Below are 26,666 nucleotides of genomic sequence, written 5' to 3' on the forward strand. Positions count from 1 at the left end.
TTGGACAGATTGTGTGTGTGACAAGGAAGATTCGATTAGATTTTGGTGAAGATCCAGATCCGGATCCAACTGGTAGAATATTTTAAGTGATTCTTCACCATTGGGAGATAGGGCCAAAAACGATACATAGCAGGATATCTGAAAAAGTTATGGATGGATTTGGACGAAACTTGTTGGACAGATTGTGTGTCTGACAAGGAAGAATCGATTAGATTTTGCTGAAGATCCAGATCCGGATCCAACTGGTAGAATATTTTAAGTGATTCTTCACCATTGGGAGATAGGGCCAAAAACGATACATAGCAGGATATCTGAAAAAGTTATGGATGGATTTGGACGAAACTTGTTGGACAGATTGTGTGTCTGACAAGGAAGAATCGATTAGATTTTGGTGAAGATCCAGATCCGGATCCAGCTCGTCGAATATTTTAAGTGATTCTTCACCATTGGGAGATAGGGCCAAAAACGATACATAGCGGGATATCTGAAAAAGTTATGTATGGATTTGGACGAAACTTGTTGGACAGATTGTGTGTCTGACAAGGAAGAATCGATTAGATTTTGGTGAAGATCCAGATCCGGATCCAACTGGTAGAATATTTTAAGTGATTCTTCACCATTGGGAGGTAGGGCCAAAAACGATACATAGCAGGATATCTGAAAAAGTTATGGATGGATTTGAACGAAACTTGTTGGACAGATTGTGTGTGTGACAAGGAAGAATCGATTAGATTTTGGTGAAGATCCAGATCCGGATCCAACTGGTAGAATATTTTAAGTGATTCTTCACCATTGGGAGATAGGGCCAAAAACGATACATAGCAGGATATCTGAAAAAGTTATGGATGGATTTGGACGAAACTTGTTGGACAGAGTGTGTGTCTGACAAGGAAGAATCGATTAGATTTTGGTGAAGATCCAGATCCGGATCCAGCTCGTCGAATATTTTAAGTGATTCTTCACCATTGGGAGATAGGGCCAAAAACGATACATAGCGGGATATCTGAAAAAGTTATGGATGGATTTGGACGAAACATGTTGGACAGATTGTGTGTCTGACAAGGAAGAATCGATTAGATTTTGGTGAAGATCCAGATCCGGATCCAGCTCGTCGAATATTTTAAGTGATTCTTCACCATTGGGAGATAGGGCCAAAAACGATACATAGCGGGATATCTGAAAAAGTTATGGATGGATTTGAACGAAACTTGTTGGACAGATTGTGTGTCTGACAAGGAAGAATCGATTAGATTTTGGTGAAGATCTGGATTCGGATCCGGCTACTAGAATTTATTAACTGATTCTTCACCATTGGGAGATGGTGCCAAAAACGATACATAGCAGGATATCTGAAAAAGTTATGGATGGATTTGGACGAAACTTGTTGGACAGATTGTGTGTCTGACAAGGAAGAATCGATTAGATTTTGGTGAAGATCCAGATCCGGATCCAGCTCGTTGAATATTTTAAGTGATTCTTCACCATTGGGAGATAGGGCCAAAAACATCACATAGCGGGATATCTGAAAAGGTTATGGATGGATTTGGACGAAACTTGTTGGACAGATTGTGTGTCTGACAAGGAAGAATCGATTAGATTTTGGTGAAGATCCAGATCCGGATCCAACTGGTAGAATATTTTAAGTGATTCTTCACCATTGGGAGGTAGGGCCAAAAACGATACATAGCAGGATATCTGAAAAAGTTATGGATGGATTTGAACGAAACTTGTTGGACAGATTGTGTGTGTGACAAGGAAGATTCGATTAGATTTTGGTGAAGATCCAGATCCGGATCCAACTGGTAGAATATTTTAAGTGATTCTTCACCATTGGGAGATAGGGCCAAAAACGATACATAGCAGGATATCTGAAAAAGTTATGGATGGATTTGGACGAAACTTGTTGGACAGATTGTGTGTCTGACAAGGAAGAATCGATTAGATTTTCGTGAAGATCCAGATCCGGATCCAGCTCGTCGAATATTTTAAGTGATTCTTCACCATTGGGAGATAGGGCCAAAAACGATACATAGTGGGATATCTGAAAAAGTTATGGATGGATTTGGACGAAACTTGTTGGACAGATTGTGTGTCTGACAAGGAAGAATCGATTAGATTTTGGTGAAGATCCAGTCCGGATCCAACTGGTAGAATATTTTAAGTGATTCTTCACCATTGGGAGGTAGGGCCAAAAACGATACATAGCAGGATATCTGAAAAAGTTATGGATGGATTTGAACGAAACTTGTTGGACAGATTGTGTGTGTGACAAGGAAGAATCGATTAGATTTTGGTGAAGATCCGGATCCAACTGGTAGAATATTTTAAGTGATTCTTCACCATTGGGAGATAGGGCCAAAAACGATACATAGCAGGATATCTGAAAAAGTTATGGATGGATTTGGACGAAACTTGTTGGACAGATTGTGTGTCTGACAAGGAAGAATCGATTAGATTTTGGTGAAGATCCAGATCCGGATCCAACTGGTAGAATATTTTAAGTGATTCTTCACCATTGGGAGATAGGGCCAAAAACGATACATAGCAGGATATCTGAAAAAGTTATGGATGGATTTGGACGAAACTTGTTGGACAGATTGTGTGTCTGACAAGGAAGAATCGATTAGATTTTGGTGAAGATCCAGATCCGGATCCAGCTCGTCGAATATTTTAAGTGATTCTTCACCATTGGGAGATAGGGCCAAAAACGATACATAGCGGGATATCTGAAAAAGTTATGGATGGATTTGGACGAAACTTGTTGGACAGATTGTGTGTCTGACAAGGAAGAATCGATTAGATTTTGGTGAAGATCCAGATCCGGATCCAGCTCGTCGAATATTTTAAGTGATTCTTCACCATTGGGAGATAGGGCCAAAAACGATACATAGCGGGATATCTGAAAAAGTTATGGATGGATTTGGACGAAACTTGTTGGACAGATTGTGTGTCTGACAAGGAAGAATCGATTAGATTTTGGTGAAGATCCAGATCCGGATCCAGCTCGTCGAATATTTTAAGTGATTCTTCACCATTGGGAGATAGGGCCAAAAACTATACATAGCGGGATATCTGAAAAGGTTATGGATGGATTTGGACGAAACTTGTTGGACAGATTGTGTGTCTGACAAAGAAGAATCGATTAGATTTTGGTGAAGATCCAGATCCGGATCCAGCTCGTCGAATATTTTAAGTGATTCTTCACCATTGGGAGATAGGGCCAAAAACGATACATAGCAGGATATCTGAAAAAGTTATGGATGGATTTGGACGAAACTTGTTGGACAGATTGTGTGTCTGACAAGGAAGAATCGATTAGATTTTGGTGAAGATCCAGATCCGGATCCAACCGGTAGAATATTTTAAGTGATTCTTCACCATTGATTGATATGGCCAACCAGGTGGAGGTGTGCTCTCGACTGAGTGCCATTCTTGTGAATTCTGTTTTTGTTTATAAAGTGACATTTATTATTTCAAGTGTTTTTCGGGATATTGAAGAATGATGCTTCATTTTCTCCTTTCCTTTGATGACGGGGAAGTTAAGGTGCTTCATATTCCAAAAATGACACCCAAAGCAACGTACATTGTCTCATTGTTCAATCCTAGTTAGTCAACATAAATGGACAACATGAAAGGCCCCGTCACCAAGAGGCAAATAGATGTCTGTTACTCTATCTACTGCCTTTGCACGTTTATCTTCAGCCAATTATAAAGCAAAGTAGAACCGATTTCTCATCAGACGTTCCATGTCATGCAGGCATGCTTTGAGAAGCCCAGGCACAAACCTCCATGGAGTGGCTAAAAATATGGCCTTCTCAGCTGCTGCGGCAAGAGAAACAAATGCTATTTCTGCACCTTGAAGGAAACGCAAGCTTTGGCCGCACACAAACACAGGATCTCCCACAACAGCCGAGGGGCACGATAAGGCACACGTTGAAAGGGAACACTCACTAATGCACACAGCAACAAAACTTGCATGTGTGTTCTCAAGGAGTGACCAAAAGCTATGCCGCACAACTGCTGCCATCCAATTTAAAATACATACATTCTCACTTGGTGTGCATTTTATTGCAGTTTAAAAGCACAAAAGTCGAACTCATTGTTGAGCAACAAAGTATTTGTTGGAACCCATCTGTGGATCGGTCCCATCGGCCGATGGGTCTGCGCCATCTGCGGATGTGTTGTTCACCTTGAAGGAATGTGTATGCATCATAATTCATCTCTGTTAAATTCTGTTTAACGTATTGTATCCGTGTTCCTTAAATTGTATCCGTAATTGTATCCGTAATTGTATCCGTATTGTATCCGTAAATTCTGTTTAACGTATTGTATCCGTGTTCCTTAAATTGTATCCGTAATTGTATCCGTAATTGTATCCGTAATTGTATCCGTATTGTATCCGTAAATTCTGTTTAACGTATTGTATTGTTTGTGTTAAAAATCATCTCTGTTAAATTCCTACCACATGTAATTCCAATGACTGTGTACCTGATTGAAGAGCACCATTCTGTCAACACATTCCTTCAAGGTGAACAACACATCCGCAGATGGCGCAGACCCATCGGCCGATGGGTCTGCATTGTCATTTCTCGTGCATCCACAGATGGGTTCCAACATATTAATGTGCTTACTGTAGAAAAGATCTTTCCTTGACCATGCTGATAACATTGCTGTTGATGGTTCTTCCATTGTTCCATCTCTTACCCCATGAATGAAGGTTCCAGAGTTTCTTCCAAATATCTTTATCTCTTGTGAGTCTTTTGTTAGTTTGAAGAAGGAAATGAGTATAAAAATAGAGGGATGCGCAATTAGCCCGATTAAGTGAGAAAGAAGTCTTTCATCTTCAAATTCAAAACGTCGTTTATTATCCTGTGAATTAGGTTTCTTTAAGTCGCAATTAAGTTCACGGGGATTTCTTTGTCACATAAACTGTCCTTGAGGAATGAGCGATTAAAAAAGAAAGTCTTCCTTCTTCCCTTTCGCCCAATATACTCACTATTTAAGTTTGAATGTACCCTACCTGGTGCTGGCAGGGTGATGTGAAGGGCTACATTCGAGGTCAAGCAGGAGTGCCTGGTGGCCTTCTTGATATCGAACAGCTAATGAGAATGGCACACGAGATATCGGCTGGTCTCACTCACATGCATCGGCATGGGTACATTCACAGGTAGAACTTCCTGCCTTCTATCTGTTGGTCTTGCATTGAATCCATCACCTTTATCTAAGTAATGACTCTCAATGTGTGTTTGCTGTCTTTTACATTGTTGTTTTTTTTCGAGAATGTAGCGTTAAACTATCGCATTTTATATCTACTATATATATATATATATATATGGTATATCAAGAGATTGCTGCTCCATTCTAAAATCTAGAGCATTTTGGATTTTATTCTGAACTAGTCTAGTTTAGGGCTGTCTCAATCTAATGCCGTAGGCCAGCCATTGTTGAAGAAGCAAGCAGGAAATTATTGTATCCCAACTTCTACTATGATATGCAACTCCAAAGCAAGGCAAGAAGTCACAAGGCCGCCCTATTCCCAACTATGCGGGTCAGCTCGAGAGGGATACAAGTCCAACTGGGGACCAGCTACTAACTCTTATGGAAGATCATGATATGCAGGTAGAGCCAATTTGTGCTCCTTTCCGGAAACAATATCCTGATGCTGACGAGTGGACACTTAAAGCTCCAGCATCAGTGATTTTGTTACTGGCAGGGCAGCTCAAGCAGCTGGTGACATACGCACCATTAGTGATCCTTTAGGACAACTTGCATGTTTCAAAAACTGGTGAAAAAGAAGTATTCCTTTTTCAAGTGAACTTAGTACCAGCTCTGTACCACGTTTCAGTTTATCACCAGACCAGTTTCAGTTTTGTCACATTTCATTGGCTTCACAAGAGAATGATTTCAAGTTAGGTAAAGGAACACTAATGGAGTCTTACAATTACTCCAAAAATGTGAATTCATAAAAGAGTTCTAACTTTCACTCAGTTTGACCTCTTTGGTGTTTCCAAGCGAACATATAGCTAGCTCATGGTGTGCTATCAAATCCCATATACATTCTAATTTATCTTCTTCCTACAAATATTGTAATTCATCTAAAGTACACTGATGTAACCAAAAGTCTTTGTCCTGCATGTGATTTATGTACAAGCCACACCATGAGCATTACTTGGATCACTGCAAATATTGTTTGAAGGGAAAATGATGTGCACTGAATGACATGACACTTTCACCATTGTGCAATGTAGTCTAGTAGGAAGACTAGGTCCCCCTGCACCCCCCGGAGATATACTTCTAATCAGTGTTTCTAGATTGGAAAAAATGTGTAGAAAATGACTAGCTATGGCCCCAAGCTGAAAAAATGTCCCACATACCATTTTTATGCAAATTACTGCTGCAAATTTTATGCAAAATTATGCAAATTTTATGCAAATTTTTGATGAGGAGTAGAGTTGAGGGGTCTTTGAGGGCTTCATCGAGGTGCTCTCGGTTGCAAGACTGGGTCATTCTGAGAAGCACAGCAGGGTCAGAGATCATGATGTTCTCCTCCTCAGTGAATCTCTCCATCAACAGCCTCTCCATTGCCTCACACACTGTTTTGAGGCAAAAGAGGGACTTTGCGTAGGCCTTTCCACTGAGAACACCTTTGAGAGATCCACTTGTTACTAGTTGTGCCTCAAAGAGAATCTCTGCATATCCAGAACCACGCATCTTGTGTCCAGTGAGCATCCCGATGTAGTTCATGGATGTGTGGAAGGGTCCAATCGTTACTACATGACTAGCAAATTCATTTGGCCAGCGCCAGATGATGGGAAGGGCTTTCATGCAGACACCCAGATCAAATGTATTCAGGACCCATCTCTGACCCACCTCAGCAGTTGCTGCCTCGGAACGCTTCAGTAGCTCACGAACAACTGCGTTGTCTGTGATCGGTTGGTGGATAGGCGTGCAGTAGTCGACTGTTGATTTGCTGGGTGGGGGAGAACCAGTTGCAGAGGTGAAACCCCCTAGCCCAGGCACAGGCTGCAGGCCATTGCCATGCCATGCAGGCACCAGGCACAGACCGATCACAGACAACGCAGTTGTTCGTGAGCTATTGAAGCGTTCCGAGGCAGCAACTGCTGAGGTGGGTCAGAGATGGGTCCTGAATACATTTGATCTGGGTGTCTGCATGAAAGCCCTTCCCATCATCTGGCGCTGGCCAAATGAATTTGCTAGTCATGTAGTAACGATTGGACCCTTCCACACATCCATGAACTACATCGGGATGCTCACTGGACACAAGATGCGTGGTTCTGGATATGCAGAGATTCTCTTTGAGGCACAACTAGTAACAAGTGGATCTCTCAAAGGTGTTCTCAGTGGAAAGGCCTACGCAAAGTCCCTCTTTTGCCTCAAAACAGTGTGTGAGGCAATGGAGAGGCTGTTGATGGAGAGATTCACTGAGGAGGAGAACATCATGATCTCTGACCCTGCTGTGCTTCTCAGAATGACCCAGTCTTGCAACCGAGAGCACCTCGATGAAGCCCTCAAAGACCCCTCAACTCTACTCCTCATCAAAAATTTGCATAAAATTTGCATAATTTTGCATAAAATTTGCAGCAGTAATTTGCATAAAAATGGTATGTGGGACATTTTTTCAGCTTGGGGCCATAGCTAGTCATTTTCTACACATTTTTTCCAATCTAGAAACACTGATTAGAAGTATATCTCCGGGGGTGCAGGGGGACCTAGTCTTCCTACTAGACTAATGGTATAACACGACGTACTGTAGATTGCTGAGCTTAAGCTCAGACGGCGGCAATAGGAAAAGCGAACAGGCTTTTAGATTTTATTCAATGGGGCACATGCTATGGATCAAAGTAATTTTATACAGGTATCAAATATCAAATCAAATTTTACATAAAATTTTTATATCATTTGTATATTGTATATATATATTTTATATTTATATTTTATTTTATTCATATTATATATAATTTATATATAATTTTTATATTTATATATTTTATATCAAATTTTACATCAAATTTTTATATAATTTGTATATTATATATATATATTTTATATTTATATTTTATTATATTCATATTATATATAATTTATATATAATTTATATATTTATATATTTTATATCAAATTTTACATCAAATTTTTATATAATTTGTATATTATATATATATATTTTATATTTATATTTTATTATATTCATATTATATATAATTTATATATAATTTTTATATTTATATATTTTATATCAAATTTTATATAATTTTTTTATATCAAATCAAATTTTTTCTAATTTATCTAATTTAATTTTATCTAATTTTATACATATCAAAGTAATTTTTACAAAGTAATACAATAATTTTATACAGTTGCTAATTTTATACAGGAATTTAGTGAGGGAACATCTCCATTATTGTTTAAATTGGTCACCCTATTGATAGAAAGATGGCTGCCATGAAAGGGTTCATTGTACAGCAACTAGATTGACTTCAGAGCTGAAAAGATCTGAAGGTATGCTTCTGTAATCCTTTTGGGAGTGGCTGAGGGACACTAGATCTCATATAAATATGTAAAAAAAAATTAAGGGCATTAATAGAGCAGATGCAGGAAAGCTTTTCAGCATATTAGACAGTGACAGAGCTTGAGAATAAATGAGAGGAGGGTTAAGGCAGTTGTAAGGCAGGGCAGGGGTATTTCACACAGTATAATTAACTACATAATACATTAACATTAATTAACTGCATAATTTAATGTGTGAAATTGTCTTCCTGGGAAGTGGGTAGCAACAGGGCTTAAATTAAACTCTCTACATAAATAATAACTAATACATAAGCGTATTACTAAGTAGAGTACAAACAAAGTACAAATGTACAATCATCAACTCGATCATTCATGTGCAGCACTCGGCTACAGCTTGACATCATTGCGGGGAGTGTGGCTGTGGCACCGATGTGGTGCCCCCTGTCGGTTAGAGCAGGAATTTGCAATTTGTCAGCGCACTGCCAATAACTCACCTACTTTTCATTAAATCCACCGTGGGATATTTAACATCCACCAATGAGCAGTCCTGGCAGCCGGGTATTCCAGATAAACGTCCTTCCAATGGAGGTCGCACACATTAATGCTTCGCCCTGCATGCGAAACACAAGAGCTTTCATCGCTGAGCCTGAGATTCAAACCCAGGATAGACAGTTCGAAGGTGTATGTGCACAACTCTAAGCAATCCTGGTTGAATACACTTCCTTTGTGGCGTCCAGCGCAAGTGTGCCATCTCTCTCTCTTCCTGTACCACCCAGAGACAAAACTAATGAACAGCATTCAAATCAGGTTCGAGGACACGCTCACTGTTGGTTCTCCTTCAGACACTCATTTTAACCCCATTAAAGATAGGCACAATAGCTCGTTATTTTTGCCTCCGTGTTCACCCCAGCGCCCCCTTGCACACCAGTGCAGACGCACACAAATGTCCAATCAGTGTCGTGTGCCCAGATGGCGAACCAACCCTGGCCTGTTGCACCATGCAAGAATTAATTATTTTCCAAAGAGTGAATGACAGGTAAAAAGTTGAATTACTCACTTCATTGAGTCAACAATGTATCAATCAAAACCTACTTGTATCAAATAACAAACGAGGGTTAGTGAAAAGTAACCAAACCCATTTGAAAGCAACTTAACTCTTCTCTACAGAGTACATTTTAAAAAGTACAAAAAAGTACAAAAAGTTGTTAAAGTCAGATACCAAGAAATCTGTACATTCATGGAAGAAATTTCTCAAGAGCAATATTGATACTCAAGTGAAGTCTGCCCCCCATCTCCCTTCTCTCTCTCCTCCTAAGCACGGCAATATCGGATAAACACAGTAACATATTCATGGACCTCGGATCAAAAAAGGATAAATGTAACCTTAACTTTACACTGCATTTTTTTTTTTTTTTCAGTTAAAGTGAATTAAAATATTTCAGAATGACGATGATTAATAATTAATTCAATTTAATTTAACAGCCACAATAATTCCCAACTCCTGGGGTCGGCTGGGGAAAGTTTATGCCCCAAGTCTTTCGCGAACTAAGTAGGTCAGAGCAGCAATTTGCAATTTGTATTTGTTCAGGGTGCCGGCAATAGCCCGTCTACTCTTCATGAAGGACACGTGGGATCTTTAATGTCCACGACTAATGCTAGCAGACAGGACGGCCGGTTTAACAAACATCAATGCATCGCCCAAAACACCAGGATGACAGTTTATATAGCGAGGCCGAGATTCAAACCCAAGCCAGAATTCAATAATGATCACATTTAGTAATTGCAATCTTTTTGGATTTTTGCGTTTCGTTTACCTCTCAGTTTGGTGCATCAAGGACCGAGTCTCAAAAAGAAAACGGTTAGTGGAACTTACAGAAGTGTGGAAGGAACATGGTGTTACTGAGCATGTCGGGTCATTACAGCACATCATATTGCATGATGACAGGAGCTCTTTGCCCTCTTGCTCTTTCTGCCTTCATTTACGAGTATTGACAGAAAAAGAGTGTTACAATACCTCCAATAATTAATCATCATGAACTTTCAAATCACATAAAACCTGTGTAGCTTGATATCGAGGTCAGTGTCCTCCTTTATAGGTCAACATATGTGTACTAACTGTTGAAAAGTAAATCTTAAAAATTGTGGAAGTCGTGTTGTTGGTTGTATTTTTTGTTCTGATCCGATTGCCTGAATTGGGCAGCAATCGTCGAGAAAGATCTGTCAGCAGCCCTGGGAGCAAAACACAGTGACTGACGAGTCCGCCATGCCGATAACTCCAGTGTCTGTGATTTTGTTCTCCAGTGCTTTGTACAACTGCCTCGCCAAGAATAACCGTCCGTCTTGTTCACACGTACCACGCGTTGCGGCACAGACTTATGACTTGTTCAAAATTCACACCACGCATTCTGCGCACATAGCATAGCACACAGGTACGGTATGATGTCATAATGTCACAAATGGACAACCTTTATATTTGTTTTTCATCGAAACAACATCAGGGCTCATGGAAGAGTGAAGTGACAGAGGGTCAAAAATGCAATAAACTGACAATGCAGCAGGAGGGTAACAACAGTTGTATACAAAAAGTAAGGGAAAAGGCAAACAACAAAATAGGAGGGATAGGAGTGGACAAAACACAGAAACCTGCGAGTCACAAGGTTGATTTGGGTAGGATAAAAAATAAAAAATGGGAGTAGAAATCATTGCTCACGTCCACTCATTTGTTCCTCTTTTTCCCACCTGTGGAAGCAACTTCCACATTATTTTCAATGTCATTCTTCTCTCTAGATGTTCAAGACAGCTGTTCACCACAATCTCAGATTATCCCCAATCCAAAACCATGATCTTTTTCTACCCTCATTAACGCCTCCACCCCTCCCCCCCCTTTTTTTTTACCCCAATCCTTCCTCCTTCCAAATTTCCAGTTTTCCCTCCTGAGAGTTTCCTTCTGTATCCGTCTTGTCCACCCTACACATCCTCTCCTGCCCTTCATTTCTCCCCACGCCCATTTTTTGTTCATGTCTGCCTCTATCTAGGCCTTCAACTCTGCTGTTTGTGTTTTCCCCCTTTCTCAACTCTTCCTTTTGTCCTGTTGTGTACTGATCCGTTCAATTTACTGATACTAGCTCTTCCACGAGCCTCGACTACGTATCCAAAAAACTATAAAATGATCACAGGTAGGATGGGGGATGACATGACATGACATGACAAGGGAGCACACCGTTTATTTGAATCCCTGCAGGGGAAAATGCGTTTTCGCAGACTCTGGAAGGCACTTCCACAAACGGTAGAAAGGAGGAACAAAAAAGAGTGGAGGTTGGTGGGAAGCTTGAATTTTGGGAGTTCAACCAGCAGGGGTTTGGGTGTTTAACAGATGTATCTTGTATGAGTTTTGGACAGCTAGAACAGCAGAGGAAGATAGGAGACACCTGATGAGAGGCAGGAGAAAGCATAGAAGCCGCCGACCTGTTTGTGATGCGAGAGCAACAGTACTTGTTTTCCGGCCTCATTGCAGAAATCTTAATATAATGGAGTTAATGCGGATGTGAATATATATATGTGTGTGTGTGTGTGTGTGTGTGTGTGTGTGTGTGTGTGTGTGTGTGTGTGTGTGTGTGTGTGTGTGTGTGTGTGTGTGTGTGTGTGTGTGTGTGTGTGTGTGTGTGTGTGTGTGTGTGTGTGTGTGTGTGACGAAAACTTATAGATTGATCACTAGACGTTTTAAATCACAAAAGCTTTACACTGTGGTCCAGCAGTGCAAAATATGGTTATTGTATATCCAGAACTAATTTTCAGGTGTACAGTGTGTCCCAGATTTTAAAAAAAGATGACTATGTGTAAATTTCACATTTTATAATACAAAAACTGTATAGTGTTGTCCATAACCACTTTAAATTGCTTTAAATTGGACACTCGTGCCAGGATGGCTGTTAGAGGGCAGAATTGCCAATGCTCGTGCAAATAATGTTCAGAGCTTTAGATTCCACAGATTTTAAGAAATATCCGAGCAAGAGCAGAAAGACCAGGGTTCTTCATTGCAAAGATGCAAGTTTTGGGAACAGCAAGCTTTGGGAGTACTATCATGGTGACGTCTCATCTGGAACTCAGATTAAACTAGAAAGCATCTCATAATTAAAAGCCCGTCCACATCGGATTTGTACTCAAATTAAACTTGACGAAAACGATAGTTTAAAAAAATTGTACATTTTATTAATTTGTGTTCTCTATATTCTCACTAGCAGAGGTACCCGGCTTTGCACGGGAGTGGGAGGAGGAGGGGAGGGGGAAGAGGAGGGGAGGGGAACGGGGGGGAGGGGGGGAGGGGGAAGCGGGGGAGGAGGAGGGGAGGGGGAAGAGGAGGGGAGGGGAATGGGGGGGGAGGGGGAATGGGGGGGAGGGGGGAGGGGAAGGGGGGAGGGAAGGGTGCGGGGGTGCCCAGGGGAAGAAGGGCCCCTCCCCTCCCCCTCCCCCCCCTTTCCCCTCCCCCCCCTCCCCTCCCCCCTTCCCCCTCCCCCTCCCCCTTCCCCCTCCCCCTCCCCCCTCCCATCCCCTTCCCCCTCGTTCCCCTCCCCTTCTCTTCCCCCTCCCCTCCTCCTCCCCCTTCACACCAGGGGGGTTGACTCAGCCTGTCATCCCACCGAGGTCGGAAGTCGGAACTCATTGTCGTCAAATAAATGTAGCCTGTATGTTTCACTCTTTGTCACATGCCGTTGGTCCCATGTCAATCGGATGAAGTTGAAAAATTAACGTTACGAAGGTTCTCTGGGACGTACTGATTCCGAATAATGAAGTTGAAAAATTAACGTTCCGAAATACGCTAATTACGCTAACAGAAGCGCTGGAGGGAGCACTGCGCTCCCTCCCTTAGATTCCCTCCCTCTTCTGCTAGCGCTAATTACGCGTAACACACTAATTTTAAAACCCGAAGTTTTTTTAATTTTAAGGTGTGCTGTAGTCAGAAGCGCTAGAAGCGCTGCGCTCCCTCCCTTCGAATCCCTCTCTCTTCTGCTAGTGCTAATAATACGCTAATTTTAAAACCCGAAATTTTTTTAATGTTTATGTCTCCGTGACATTCCTGGGACCATCCCGAGTCGAACAGTACTTTCCGCTCGCAAATCCGTCCACGGGTTCTCGAGATCTTAGAGATCATAGATAGATCAGGATACAGACACAGAGGCCAACTCTACTTTATATATATAGATAACAAAGGTTTGTTGAAGATTTGATGACAAAAGTTCAATTGGTAAAAATGTTATTGCTTGGACAGACACACTGGAGAGTATGGTAAATAAATAAAGAGACACAGAAGCGATATAAAAAAAATGGGGCGTCATGTGCTTGACGTGCTGAGGCAGGGCTAATGACGGCTATTTGTAGTCACTATGACTTTGCCCTTTCACGTTTTGACCCAGTTTTATTATTTTCTCCATATTCTCAAAATATATGTTTGTTAAAAATTTTATGACAAAAGGTCAAATGGAAAAAAAGTTATGGCCTGGACAGACAGAGACAGACAGACAGACAGACAGACACAGAAGCGATTGCAAAATCCCGTCTCCCACTACGCGTATAATAATCTTCATCATATGCATTATGTGAGCAACACTAACTCATTTATTGATTGGTTCACACCACATGTTTATCACAATCCACTCAATCTAAACACAGACTGTACATGAGTGATAATAGACATTGCTTCCACACATTGTTTAGGGCTCTTGAAAAGCAGATCTTTTTTCAACAAAGCGCTTGCAAACAAAAATGTGTTGGTTTTCCTCCCAAACTATCAAGCTGATAATGACGCATCCCTTGCAATTGACCTCACAACCAGCGTGTTCAACACCATGGTGCCATGAATGTGAATGAATATAATGTCATATAGGATCAAACTAGAGATGAAAGTTCGAGATTCAATTATAAAGTCTGTGTGTGTGTGTGTGTGTGTGTGTGTGTGTGTGTGTGTGTGTGTGTGTGTGTGTGTGTGTGTGTGTGTGTGTGTGTGTGTGTGTGTATTTACCACTTTCTTGGTTAATCTGTGTGATGAATCACTGTGTACATCATTTGAGCCTCGTCAGAAGTCAAATGATTCAATACCAAATAGGCTGAAGCCTTGTTTTTTTTGTGTGTATCAGCAATGTTCTGTCTTGCGCTCCTCGTGCATGATTTATTCACATCAATATCGAGATAACGACGCATATAAACACAAGCGCGTCTTTCCTTAATCTCGCCACTTTTTCCTCCTTCCTGACAATAAGGACCGCTGCTCTCTTTTGCATTTTAACATCCTGCGCTTCTGCTCTCTTTCCTTCCTCGCTGCCTCTATCCTTAACACCAGTGATTTGGCACTAAGGAATTGCCAACTAACATCCGATCTCACGGTTAAGATCGGCGACTATGGGACAGCGACCAGCAAGTATAAGGTGGGAACAGGTACTTTGATGTACAATGGTGTGTCTCGCAGGTTCTCTTTGGGTACCTCTTGCTGGTTACCTGGTGCTGCATGTGCAATGTTTCCATTTGGGTCTCCATCTCGAGTTAGTATTTCCATCATTTGTCTGCCTTGAAAAGTGATATTCTCATCTGCTTATTCAACTTCCAAATTGCATGGCATGTTACCATAACATATTCATTGAAAAAAGAAAACGGATGGCTTATTTTCCAACAATGTGCATTGATTTTATAACAGATGATGTTTATGTGCCACTGTTTTCAACCATTGTTTTCAGGATTGTATGATTAGCTCAGTGGTAATTCACTTGCAATGTTTCTTTTTGATTTACTGGAGAATCAGATCAGACTCTATTGTTGGAGTCGCCATTATTTTTAGTAGATGTTATACCTGCTGTTTCATCCTAACTCATCGTTCAAATGTCGTCAAGTTATGGCAGCAGTTGGTAGAACTTGCAGTGGGGAGAAAGCATGAAATAAATAATTAATAGATGTAATATCATAATAATGGAGGCTTATACTGTTGACAGATCTATGGAGTGTTCACAAGTCGAGAAACGTATCAATGCTAGAATTAATTCAAGTATCAAGGCTAAAATCAATTAAAGTATTACGAAACGTATCAAGGCTAGAATCAATTCAGGTATCAATAAACGTATCAAGGCCAGAATCAATTAAAGTATAAAGAAACGTATCAAGGCTAGAATCAATTCAAGTATCAAGAAACATCTCAACGATAGATTCAAGTATCAAGTATAAGAAATGTATCAAGGCTAGAATCAATTCAGGTATGAAAAAATGTATCAAGGCGAGAATCAATTAAAGTATAAAGAAACGTATCAAGGCCAGAATCAATTCAGGTATCAATAAACGTATCAAGGCTAGAATCAATTCAGGTATCAAGAAACGTATCAAGGCTAGAATCAATTCAGGTATCAAGAAACATCTCAACGATAGATTCAAGTATCAAGTATAAGAAATGTATCAAGGCTAGAATCAATTCAGGTATGAAAAAATGTATCAAGGCGAGAATCAATTAAAGTATAAAGAAACGTATCAAGGCTAGAATCAATTAAAGTATAAAGAAACGTATCAAGGCTAGAATCAATTCAGGTATCAATAAACGTATCAAGGCTAGAATCAATTAAAGTATAAAGAAACGTATCAAGGCTAGAATCAATTCAGGTATCAAGAAACGTCTCAACGATAGATTCAAGTATCAAGTATAAGAAATGTATCAAGGCTAGAATCAATTCAGGTATGAAGAAACGTATCAAGGCTAGAATCAATTCAGGTATCAATAAATGTAGCAAGGCTAGAATCAATTCAGGTATCAATAAACGTATCAAGGCTAGAATCAATTCAAGTATCAAGAAACGTATCAAGGCTAGAATCAATTCAAGTATCAAGAAACGTCTCAACGATAGATTCAAGTATCAAGTATAAGAAATGTATCAAGGCTAGAATCAATTCAAGTATCAAGTATAAGAAATGTATCAAGGCTAGAATCAATTCAATTATCAAGTATTAATAAATGTATCAAGGCTAGAATCAATTCAATTTATCAAGTATTAATAAATGTATCAAGGCTAGAATCAATTCAAGTATCAAGAGACGTATCAAGGCTAAAATCAATTCAAGTATAAAACGTATCAACACTAGAATCAATTCAAGTATCAAGTAATAAGAAATGTATCAAGGCTCACCTCCACTTCACAAAATACACTATAGGATCTTTAGCATTCACCAAATACCAGTTTGGGCAGACTCGGGTGACAGTTTATACCTGAGCCAATATTTGAACCCAGGCGAGACAACTCAAACACGAGTGCACATATTTCCATACTATTCTGCCAGCCTAATGTATGTGCATCATCATTCGCCATCCTTTGACAGAATAAGGCCAATTTGTGCTATCATTAAGTTACAACAAACAATTCCAAAGGGTAGAAGTGATTAAACAGAATAAATCACCAATCCTTGATTAGGGTTATAAGGGCAATTTATATTAAGGCTGTGTTGATTAAGACCATGTGGGAACAATCTTGTCACCGTGGGACAACTGGAGAAATATATGGTAAAAAACAAATAGCATTACGAAAATGATAGACAAGTAATATAAGGCACCCGGATATATATATATTGTTACTGATCGCGGTTTAGATGTTACTTTGCCGAGCGAAGGCTCCGCGACCGAACAGTTACTCCCCGATTAGAACCCGATTTCACCCAAACGTTGGCCGGATCGCACCGCAGCTATTCAATAGGGAAAAGACAAAGGCGACACGGATGTGAAGAAGAAGAAGAAGAAGAAGAAGACAAAAAGGTTGGAAATACTACTAAATTTATTCCTACTATTTACATGCTCAAAGTAACCAAGGAGAAGGAAAGATAATAAAATAATATACAGAAGAATCAGAGACACAGTGCAATTATTAACTTATACAAGCTTAATTAATACCCAGGGACAAGACACACAGAACAAACTCACGTACACAAGAAGGGTGGAGGAAAGGAATGAATGCTGGAAGGAGGAATGGGAAGGTTCAGCTGGGGCAGATGGTTCGGGCTTGATCCCGCACGGGACGTCGGCTGGACCTCGACGGCCACCGATGCCACCGCTATCTGGTCCCCGCGGGGTAACGGGTTGAAGCTGCCTGGTGGAGTCAACGCTGCTTGTGGAGCCAAAGCTGCTTCTCTGGCTCACCTCAGGGCGCGTCTGCCGTCTCTGGCGCAACTGCTGGTGATTGACCTTGAACCTTCTCTCTCTTGGCCCTGGTGTCTCCTCACCACCGACAACTCAACGCAACCAACGCAACCACTGACCCTCCACTGACGACCAACTCACTTGCTTCTTGCGTGCGCGCCTTTTATAGCGCCTCCAGCGATCAAGCCGCCGGCCTTCAGGACACGCCCATCGGTGTGCTCACCTCGGCCCTGGTTGGTCACGCGACCCTCTCGCTCCGCCCTTGATGACGACGGGCGGGCACGCCTTTCTTCCCCGAGCCGAGCACATGTTCAATGGTGGTTTTGGAGGGGAGGTAATATGGGCAATCGAGGCTCGGCAATCACGAGAGGGGATGTAAAAGGAATGGAGATTTTGGGGATGGGAATGAAAGGGGATCTATTCTCTTTCACTGGTGCAATGGAGTACTTCAATTAATGGGAGACACAGCCTTACCCTAAAACACAGAATAAGAGATAACTATCAAACAGGGGTATTCTATTATTTGGCTGACGTGTATGCTTGTGGACTAATTATGGGATGCCCTTTCACCTTTACACAGCTCCGGAGGCAGGGGGGCGCAGAATAAACAATAATAACAATTCACACAATAAAAAATATATACAGTTCTCATATCCGCAACAATATACACACACATATGATGGTCGTTTTAGCCTCATAATCTTGTATCTGCCTGATGTGGTGGAGAGTATACCGTAGATGCAGGAAGTACTGGGGGAGTGGAAGGAGGCATTTGAGAAACATGGGGCTGAAAATGAGCAAGAAGAAGACAGAAGTGATGTGGTTCGGGCAGCAGAGAAAATAAATGAATATCAGGTTAGCGGGGAAGGAGATCAGACAAGGAAATAGGTTTGAGTATCTGGGAGGAACAGTGACCAGGGATGATAAGTCAGAGGTTGAGGTGCGGAAGAGGACTCAGGTGGGTACGAATGCGTGGAGGAGGGTGGAGGGTGTAATGGCAGACAGAAAGATGTCAAGGAAATTTGAAGGGAAGGATTTGGGTGACTTGTGTGATGCCGGCCTACCTTTATGATCACGGAAGGATTGGCATTGACAGGGAGCAACAACAGAGGCTGCACGTTTGCCAGAATAACTGGGTCAGGAGGATTGTGGGAGTGAAGAAGGTCGATAGAAGGAGGATGGATGAACTGAGGAAGGAGATTGGTGTGCAGACGAGCTTGATGGGGAGATTGGTGAAATGCCGGCTGAAATGGGCTGGACATTTGGTGCGGATGTGGGAAGAGACAATGGCAAAGACAGCGGATAGGTTGAGGGAACAAGGTAGGAGGAAAAGAGGTAGACCATGGTTGAAATGGGAGGATTTTATGAGGAAGGATATCAGTAAGGTAGGGGTGGTTGGAGGGTGGAGAGAGTTGGCTGAGGACAGAGGGTAGTAGAGGAGTATCATGGTCATGGTAGGGCAGAAACCTGGTACCATTAGACCGCACCCCTTCCGAAGAGTATAGAAGGAGAATAGACTGTGTAATCTGGTAAGGACATTTACTTAACATGTGTGAAAAAGCAATGAGCTCGGCATTTGCTTGTCAAAATGTTTTGCATAATCGAGTGCAATTAGATATAATCATGTTAAATAGATTCCTTAACATGTGCCCAAAATAAACTTTAAATCTAACTATATTATGTTTCTATATTGTAGATGTATATATGGGGTAGGTAGTTCATCACCAATATCACAAAGTCTGTGGCATGGCATTAAAAAGTACATTACGAACCTTAACAAAACTTATATGAAACGTTGTACATTTTACACAATAAATTTCATTTGCAGACATGCACTCTTACACTCAGACATCCACCTGTATACAGAATTAACCGAGCCATCTACACCCAGATAGCTGTCATCGTGACCATCTACACCCAGATAGCTGTCGCCGTGACCATGTACACACGTCGTCGTGACCATCGACACCCAGATAGCTGTCGTCGCGACCATCTACACCCAGATAGCTGTCATCGTGACCATCTACACCCAGATAGCTGTCGCCGTGACCACCTACACTCAGATAGCTGCAGCCGTGACTATCTACACCCAGATAGCTGTCGTCGTGACCATCTACACCCAGATAGCTGTCGCCGTGACCATGTACACACAGATAACTGTCGTCGTGACCATCTACACCCAGATAGCTGTCGTCGTGACCATCTACACCCAGATAGCTGTCGCCGTGACCATGTACACACAGATAGCTGTCGTCGTGACCATCTACACCCAGATAGCTGCCGTCGCGATCATCTACACCCAGATAGCTGTAGTCGTGACCATGTACAACCATATAGCTGTAATCGTGATCATCTACACCCAGATAGCTGTCGTCGTGACCATCTACACCCAGATAGCTGTCGCCGTGACCATGTACACACAGATAGCTGTCGTCGTGACCATCTACACCCAGATAGCGGCAGTTACGACCATCTACACCCAGATAGCTGTCGCCGTGACCATGTACACCCAGATAGCTGTCATCGTGACCATCTACACCCAGATAGCTGTCGCCGTGACCACCTACACTCAGATAGCTGTCGCCGTGACTATCTACACCCAGATAGCTCTCATCGTGACCATCTACACCCAGATAGCCGTCGCCGTGACCATGTACACACAGATAGCTGTCGTCGTGACCATCTACACCCAGATAGCTGTCGTCGTGACCATCTACACCCAGATAGCGGCAGTCACGACCATCTACACCCAGATAGCTGTCATCGTGACCATCTACACCCAGATAGCTGTCGCCGTGACCATCTACACCCAGATAGCGGCAGTCACGACCATCTACACCCAGATAACTGTCGTTGCGACCATCTACACTCAGATAGCTGCCGTCGTGACCACCTACACCCAGATAGCTGTCGTCGCGACCATTTACATCCAAATAGCTGTCATTGTGACCATCTACACCCAGATAACTGTCGTCGCGACCACCTACACCCAGATAGCTGTCGTCGTGACCATCGACACCCAGATTGCTGTCGCCATGACCATCTACACCTAGATAGCTGTCAACGTGACCATCTACACCCAGATAGCTGTTGCCGTGACCATGTACACACAGATAGCTGTCGTCGTGACCATCTACACCCAGATAGCTGCAGTCACGACCATCTACACCCAGATAACTGTCGTTGCGACCATCTACACTCAGATAGCTGCCGTCGCGACCATCTACTCCCAGATAGCTGTCGTCGCAACCATTTAAATCCAAATAGCTGTCATCATGACGATCTACACCCAGATAACTGTCGTTGCGACCATCTACACTCAGATAGTTGCCGTCGCGACCATCTACACCCAGATAGCTGTTGTCACGACAATTTACATCCAAATAGCTGCCGTCACGATCATCTACACCCAGATAGCTGTAGTCGTGACCATGTACACCCATATAGCTGTAATCGTGATCATCTACACCCAGATAGCTGCCGTCACGACCAACTACACCCAGATAGCTGTCATCGTGACCATCTACACTCAGATAGCTGTCGTCATGACCATCTACACCCAGATAGCTGTCGTCGTGACCATTTACACCCAGATAGCTGTCGTCGTGACCATCTACACCCAGATAGCTGCCGTCGCGATCATCTACATCCAGATAGCTGTCGTCGTGACCATCTACACCCAGATAGCCGTCATCGTGACCATCTACACCCAGATAGCTGTCATTGTGACCATCTACACCCAGATAGCTGTCATTGTGACCATCTACACCCAGATAGCTGTCGTCGTGACCATCTACACCCAGATAGCTGTCATCGTGACAATCTACACCCAGATAGCTGTCATTGTGACCATCTACACCCAGATAGCTATCATCGTGACCATCTACACCCAGATAGCTGTCATCGTGACGATCTACACCCAGATCGCTGTCGTCGCGACCATCTACATCCAGATAGCTGCCGTCGCGATCATCTACATCCAGATAGCTGTCGTCGTAACCATCTACACCCAAATAGCTGTCGTCACGACAATCTACACCCAGATAGCTGTAATCGTGACCATCTACACCCAGATAGCTGCCGTCACGACCAACTACACCAAGATTGCTGTCGTCGTGACCATCTACATCCAGATAGCTGTCGTCACAACAATCTCCACCCAGATAGCTGTAATCGTGACCATCTACACCCAGATAGCTGCCGTCACGACCAACTACACCCAGATAGCTGTCGTCGTGACCATCTACACTCAGATAGCTGTCGTCGTGACCATCTACACCCAGATAGCTGCCGTCGCGATCATCTACATCCAGATAGCTGTCGTCATGACCATCTACATCCAGATAGCTTCCGTCACAACCAACTACACCCAGATAGCTGTCGTCGTAACCATCTACACCCAGATAGCTGCCGTCACGACCAAGTACACCCAGATAGCTGTGGTCGCGACAATCTACACCCAGATAGCTGTAATCGTGACCATCTACACCCAGATAGCTGTAATCGTGACCACCTACACTCAGATAGCTGTCGCCGTGACTATCTACACCCAGATAGCTCTCATCGTGACCATCTACACCCAGATAGCTCTCGCCGTGACCATCTACACCCAGATAGCTGTCGTCACGACCATCTACACCCAGATAGCTGTCGTCACGACCATCTACACCCAGATAGCTGTCGTTGCGACAACCTACACCCAAGTAGCTCTCGTCGCAAACATCTACACCCAAACATTAATTTGAACATCATGTTCTAACCTAACCACTCATCATATTACTCACCCCAAGCTTCCCTTACTCCACAGCCTTCTTTACATTATTCCAGTCTTGTATGTCTCCTTCAAATATAATTGATAACGTCATGAAATAATCTTATTTCCCGTGATAACTTTATTTGCTTACCATGTAGTTATTTTTGTCTGCAATTTTTGTATTTCCTTCTGCCTTTTAATGCTTTCCTACTCTTTATCTTTTGCCCCTTTATCTGCTTTCCTAGCTACATATCATTTCTTCCACTCCCTTTGTCACTTGCTTGTCTGACCAGGAGGATTACTACATGACTGCTGAGAAGCTGAGCATCCCTTTGCGCTGGATTGCACCTGAGCTCCTGGATGATGTCCATGGGAACATTGTGCTTGCGGGACAATCTCGTGCTAGCAACCTCTGGTGAATACCACGATTACTTTATACTAGCCGAAACCCGTGGAACATCCACGGAAGGGAGGATGTGGTGTATGGATAGAGTGTACCATTATGGATGGCATAGGGGAGCGCTCATGGGATCTTCTTCTTCCGTTAAGCTCCAATTTTTTCTCTTGAAGTTAAGTCCAATCAGTCCTCTCTGCTCGAAGTGTTCAGGCCATGCCTTCCCGCTGTCATACTTTTATTTCCGTTCTGTGTAGAAAGAGATTGACATATCGTTCGTCTGTTTTCACCTCGTTATCTTTAAGCTTCCTTACGTCTCGCCACCTGCTACACCTCTCTGAGTTACGAGGATTTATGCAACGCACCCCGAGTATCGCAACGTCACTCCATTTAACTTTATTAAAATGACGATAAAGACGTTTCCTTATATATCCTAATTTAAAATGTTCAAGGGAATAAAAAGACCATTTGGTTCACACCACCCATGTTCACACCACTCGACTGTCCAATCAGCGGACGGCTCGCTTCACCTTCGCCCAGCAGACGCCAATACGATGGCGTCGTAAGATGGCGTCGTATCGGCAGTTAATCGGATGCTTTTGGGCCCCAACGTCGGCTAATTCCGATTTTTCGAGTATGGCTGTACGTGATAAACAAAGAGCGCGGTTCGTAGATCGTAAATCCATGAGTGCCGTGGGCATCGGGTCACTGGGTGCGGCGTAAAAGGGATAACAAAGTCGAGTCCTTACGGTATTATTCTATAGATTAGTTCACAAATGTGCTCCACAGACAATAAGGGACGAGACAGATTTCTCACTGAAAATCCAAGTTGGAGAAGGACGAATGGCCTTTTGATGATGATAATTGTCTTAAATGTATGTGAAGCAGCACATGAAGGTTATCATTTTGTCCCCGTCATATCAATTTGCGAGTGTTATTGAAGCCTTGGGTGTGATTCGGGACTCGCCGGATGGCCCAGAGGTTCGCACATTCGACTCCAAGCTGTGTAGTCTGGGTTTGAATCCAGACCTAGATAGAAACTGTTATCCTAATGGTTCACAGGGAGGGCGATTCATCAATGTGTGTGCCGTCCGTTGGATGGACGTTAAACTGGGAGTCCTGTCTGCTGGTATTAGTTGGCGGACGTTAAACTGGGAGTCCTGTCTGCTGGTATTAGTTGGCGGACGTTAAACTGGGAGTCCTGTCTGCTGGTATTAGTTGGCGGACGTTAAATATCTCATGGTGTTCCTTGCGAACAAGTGTGTAATCACCGGCACCATTGCCAAAAAAATTCCAAAAATTACGACCATAATCTCGTGTTCCCCTGTCCAAAGAGAACGATCACGTGCTGAAGTGTCAACCCCTAAGGGGGTCGCTACTCACCTTAGCAGGGTATACAGATTAGTAGTAGTAGTAGTCGTAGTAGTAGTCGTAGCAGTAGTAGTAGTAGTAGTCGTAGTAGTAGTAGTAGTAGTAGTAGTAGTCCGATTTCCCACCCCCTCCCCACTTTAATCCTGTGGGAAGTGTAAAGAATGTGGAAACTGGACTTGGTGGTGCAATGGTTAGACTTAAAGCATCCGCTCTGTGTCTGAAATGTCAGTGGTTTGAGCTCAGGCCTAGTCATACCATAGATTTAAAAAAATTGTCTGTGCTACTTTCTTGCTTAACGCTGAGCATTTGCAAAGGATAGACAGGTAAACCAGGTAAACAACCATAGTGCAGGCTTTTATGGACCAAATAGCCTCCTCCTTTGTTGAAGTTCCTTGGAAGGAAACCTGGGTTATTTTAAAATACCAATGTTACAAAGGAACTCTTTATTGTCAACTACATGAAATCACTTTCAATCTTCAATCTACATTGGAAACAATAGTCCACATTCAGTTGTTTTACGAGGATACAAGCACATTGATTGCCTCACTCAAACTCCCTTCCCCCCTCCCTCCCCCACCACCAACACTGACACACACACACACACACACACACACACACACACACACACACACACACACACACACACACACACACACACAGACACACACACGCACACACAATTACACTTTTACTGTGGGTAAACTCACACATGCAATTCTGACAACTCAACAAAAAAGCCTCTACCTTCACATCCCAACTCTGTCCCACCTTTGCTCTCTCTCTCTCCCACACCCAACCCCCCAAGTCCTCACCCTTCCCCTCCCAACCCTAAGGCATCAATCCCCTCCCACCACACTAAAGCCTTCAACCCCCCCCACCCCCCACCCCCCCCCTCCAGCCTCTACCCCCCGCCCCTCACTGAAAGTCCTCAACCTCGACCCCTTCCAAAATTGTTGTATCCTTACCCTCACCCTCCTCCAACTCAAAAAAGCAAACGGGCATTTCCACATTAAAACAGCGGAATAGTTAACGATTTCTGCTCCCCTATCATGCTATCATTCCACCAACTTCACAGAAACCTACCACAATTGAGAAAATAGTCGGATATAATAGTAAATCTACGTAACCTCCACAGTAAAAGCGCTGCTTGAGAGAAAGGCCAATTCTAAATGGTTCTTCAGGGTAAATGCGAAAGGGTTCCAAAGGGTAAATGCTAAAGGTTTCTAAATGGTACTAAAGGGTAATTCTAACGGGTAATTCTAAAGGGTTCTAAAAGATTCTAAACGGTCAATGCTAAAGGGTTCTAAAGAGTTATAAAGGGTTCCAAACGGTAAATTCTAATGGGTAATTCTAAATGGTTCTAAAGGGTCATTCTAAGGGATTCCTAAATTGTCGGCCGTCGTCAGAAATTGTGGGTGCAGTCAGGCGAACTCTCCAATGGGTGGAACTCACACAGAGGCATGCTCAGCTCCTTTTATATTTAAATGTTACCATAGTCACCTTATAATTTGGACACACTAAATAAATGAACAAAACATGTATGGCTCACGCTTCCACAAAATATCATGGGAAATTCACTGATGCTGAAGTTGTTACCTTTTGGTGCAATTTTGTTCATATCGAAATGCAGGTAGAAAAAATTGATGACTATCAGAACAATTAATTCTCAGAATTTAGAGTTTAACTTTTGTTTCATTTAATTGTATCCTACGAATGGAAGTGTACTCTTCATTGAGTCAATCGTCTGAGAGACAGCCCAGGGAGAAGTAAACGATTGAAATTTATTTCTGCTGTGTGCAGGTCTCTCGGAGTGACATTGTGGGAGCTTCTGGAGTTGGGAATCCAGCCGTACCGACACCTCTCCGACCGAGAGGTCCTTGCCTATGTAATCAAAGAGCAGCAGGTGCGGCTTCCCAAGCCCCGCCTTGACCTGCCACACTCTGATCGCTGGTGCGTATCTAAACTAGATCGTTGCTCAGTCCCACAACTCCTACTAAAGTTATGTGGAGATTCCAAAAAGCTCCACCAACAAGATACAATGAATGTGTGAAGATTTGGGAACACAAATAACTTTTTTTTCTTACAAATAATATAGTGCCATAATAAAATAAAATGAACGCCCCTCATTGTAAACAAATCTTATTTTAACACTGGGTGACACAAATGGACTATGTATATTAGTATCTGATACCATGTCCCCTCACTTCGTGTCATGTGGCGAATCTGAGGAGGCATCAAATCAATGATCTTGCTTATGCCAGCTTGAATCCATATTTTGCCAAATGTAGTCGAGTCTGAGTATATATATATATTGTCGTGTCCGTGCCGATAAAGACCGGCCTCGGACGAATGACCGGTCAAGCTTACCTCCAAGGCGTTCAGTCAACCTATGGCGGTGTTAATACGCGCGGGGGTGGAGGGCAGCAAGCGCTTACCTGCACGGTCAGACGCGGCACGGGGTTACC

At 42.7% G+C, this 26,666-nt stretch overlaps 1 protein-coding gene across 2 annotated transcripts in view; it reads left to right on the plus strand.

Annotated features, from left to right (window-relative positions):
- Positions 1-26,666, plus strand: part of AATK (apoptosis associated tyrosine kinase) — a 293,143-nt gene that overhangs the window by 192,866 nt on the left and 73,611 nt on the right. Inside the window, exons 7-10 of one of the 2 annotated variants that reach the window (XM_068110486.2) lie at positions 5,034-5,167; positions 14,990-15,062; positions 22,730-22,851; positions 26,002-26,151. In XM_068110486.2, coding sequence (XP_067966587.2) covers positions 5,034-5,167; positions 14,990-15,062; positions 22,730-22,851; positions 26,002-26,151 — 479 coding nt within the window. The remainder of the gene's footprint in view (positions 1-5,033; positions 5,168-14,989; positions 15,063-22,729; positions 22,852-26,001; positions 26,152-26,666) is intronic. The other variant, XM_078774271.1, reaches the window with a different exon arrangement.

This window comes from Myxine glutinosa, chromosome 3 (assembly GCF_964187855.1).
Source record: "Myxine glutinosa chromosome 3, kmMyxGlut1.1, whole genome shotgun sequence".
Taxonomy (NCBI): domain Eukaryota; kingdom Metazoa; phylum Chordata; class Myxini; order Myxiniformes; family Myxinidae; genus Myxine; species Myxine glutinosa.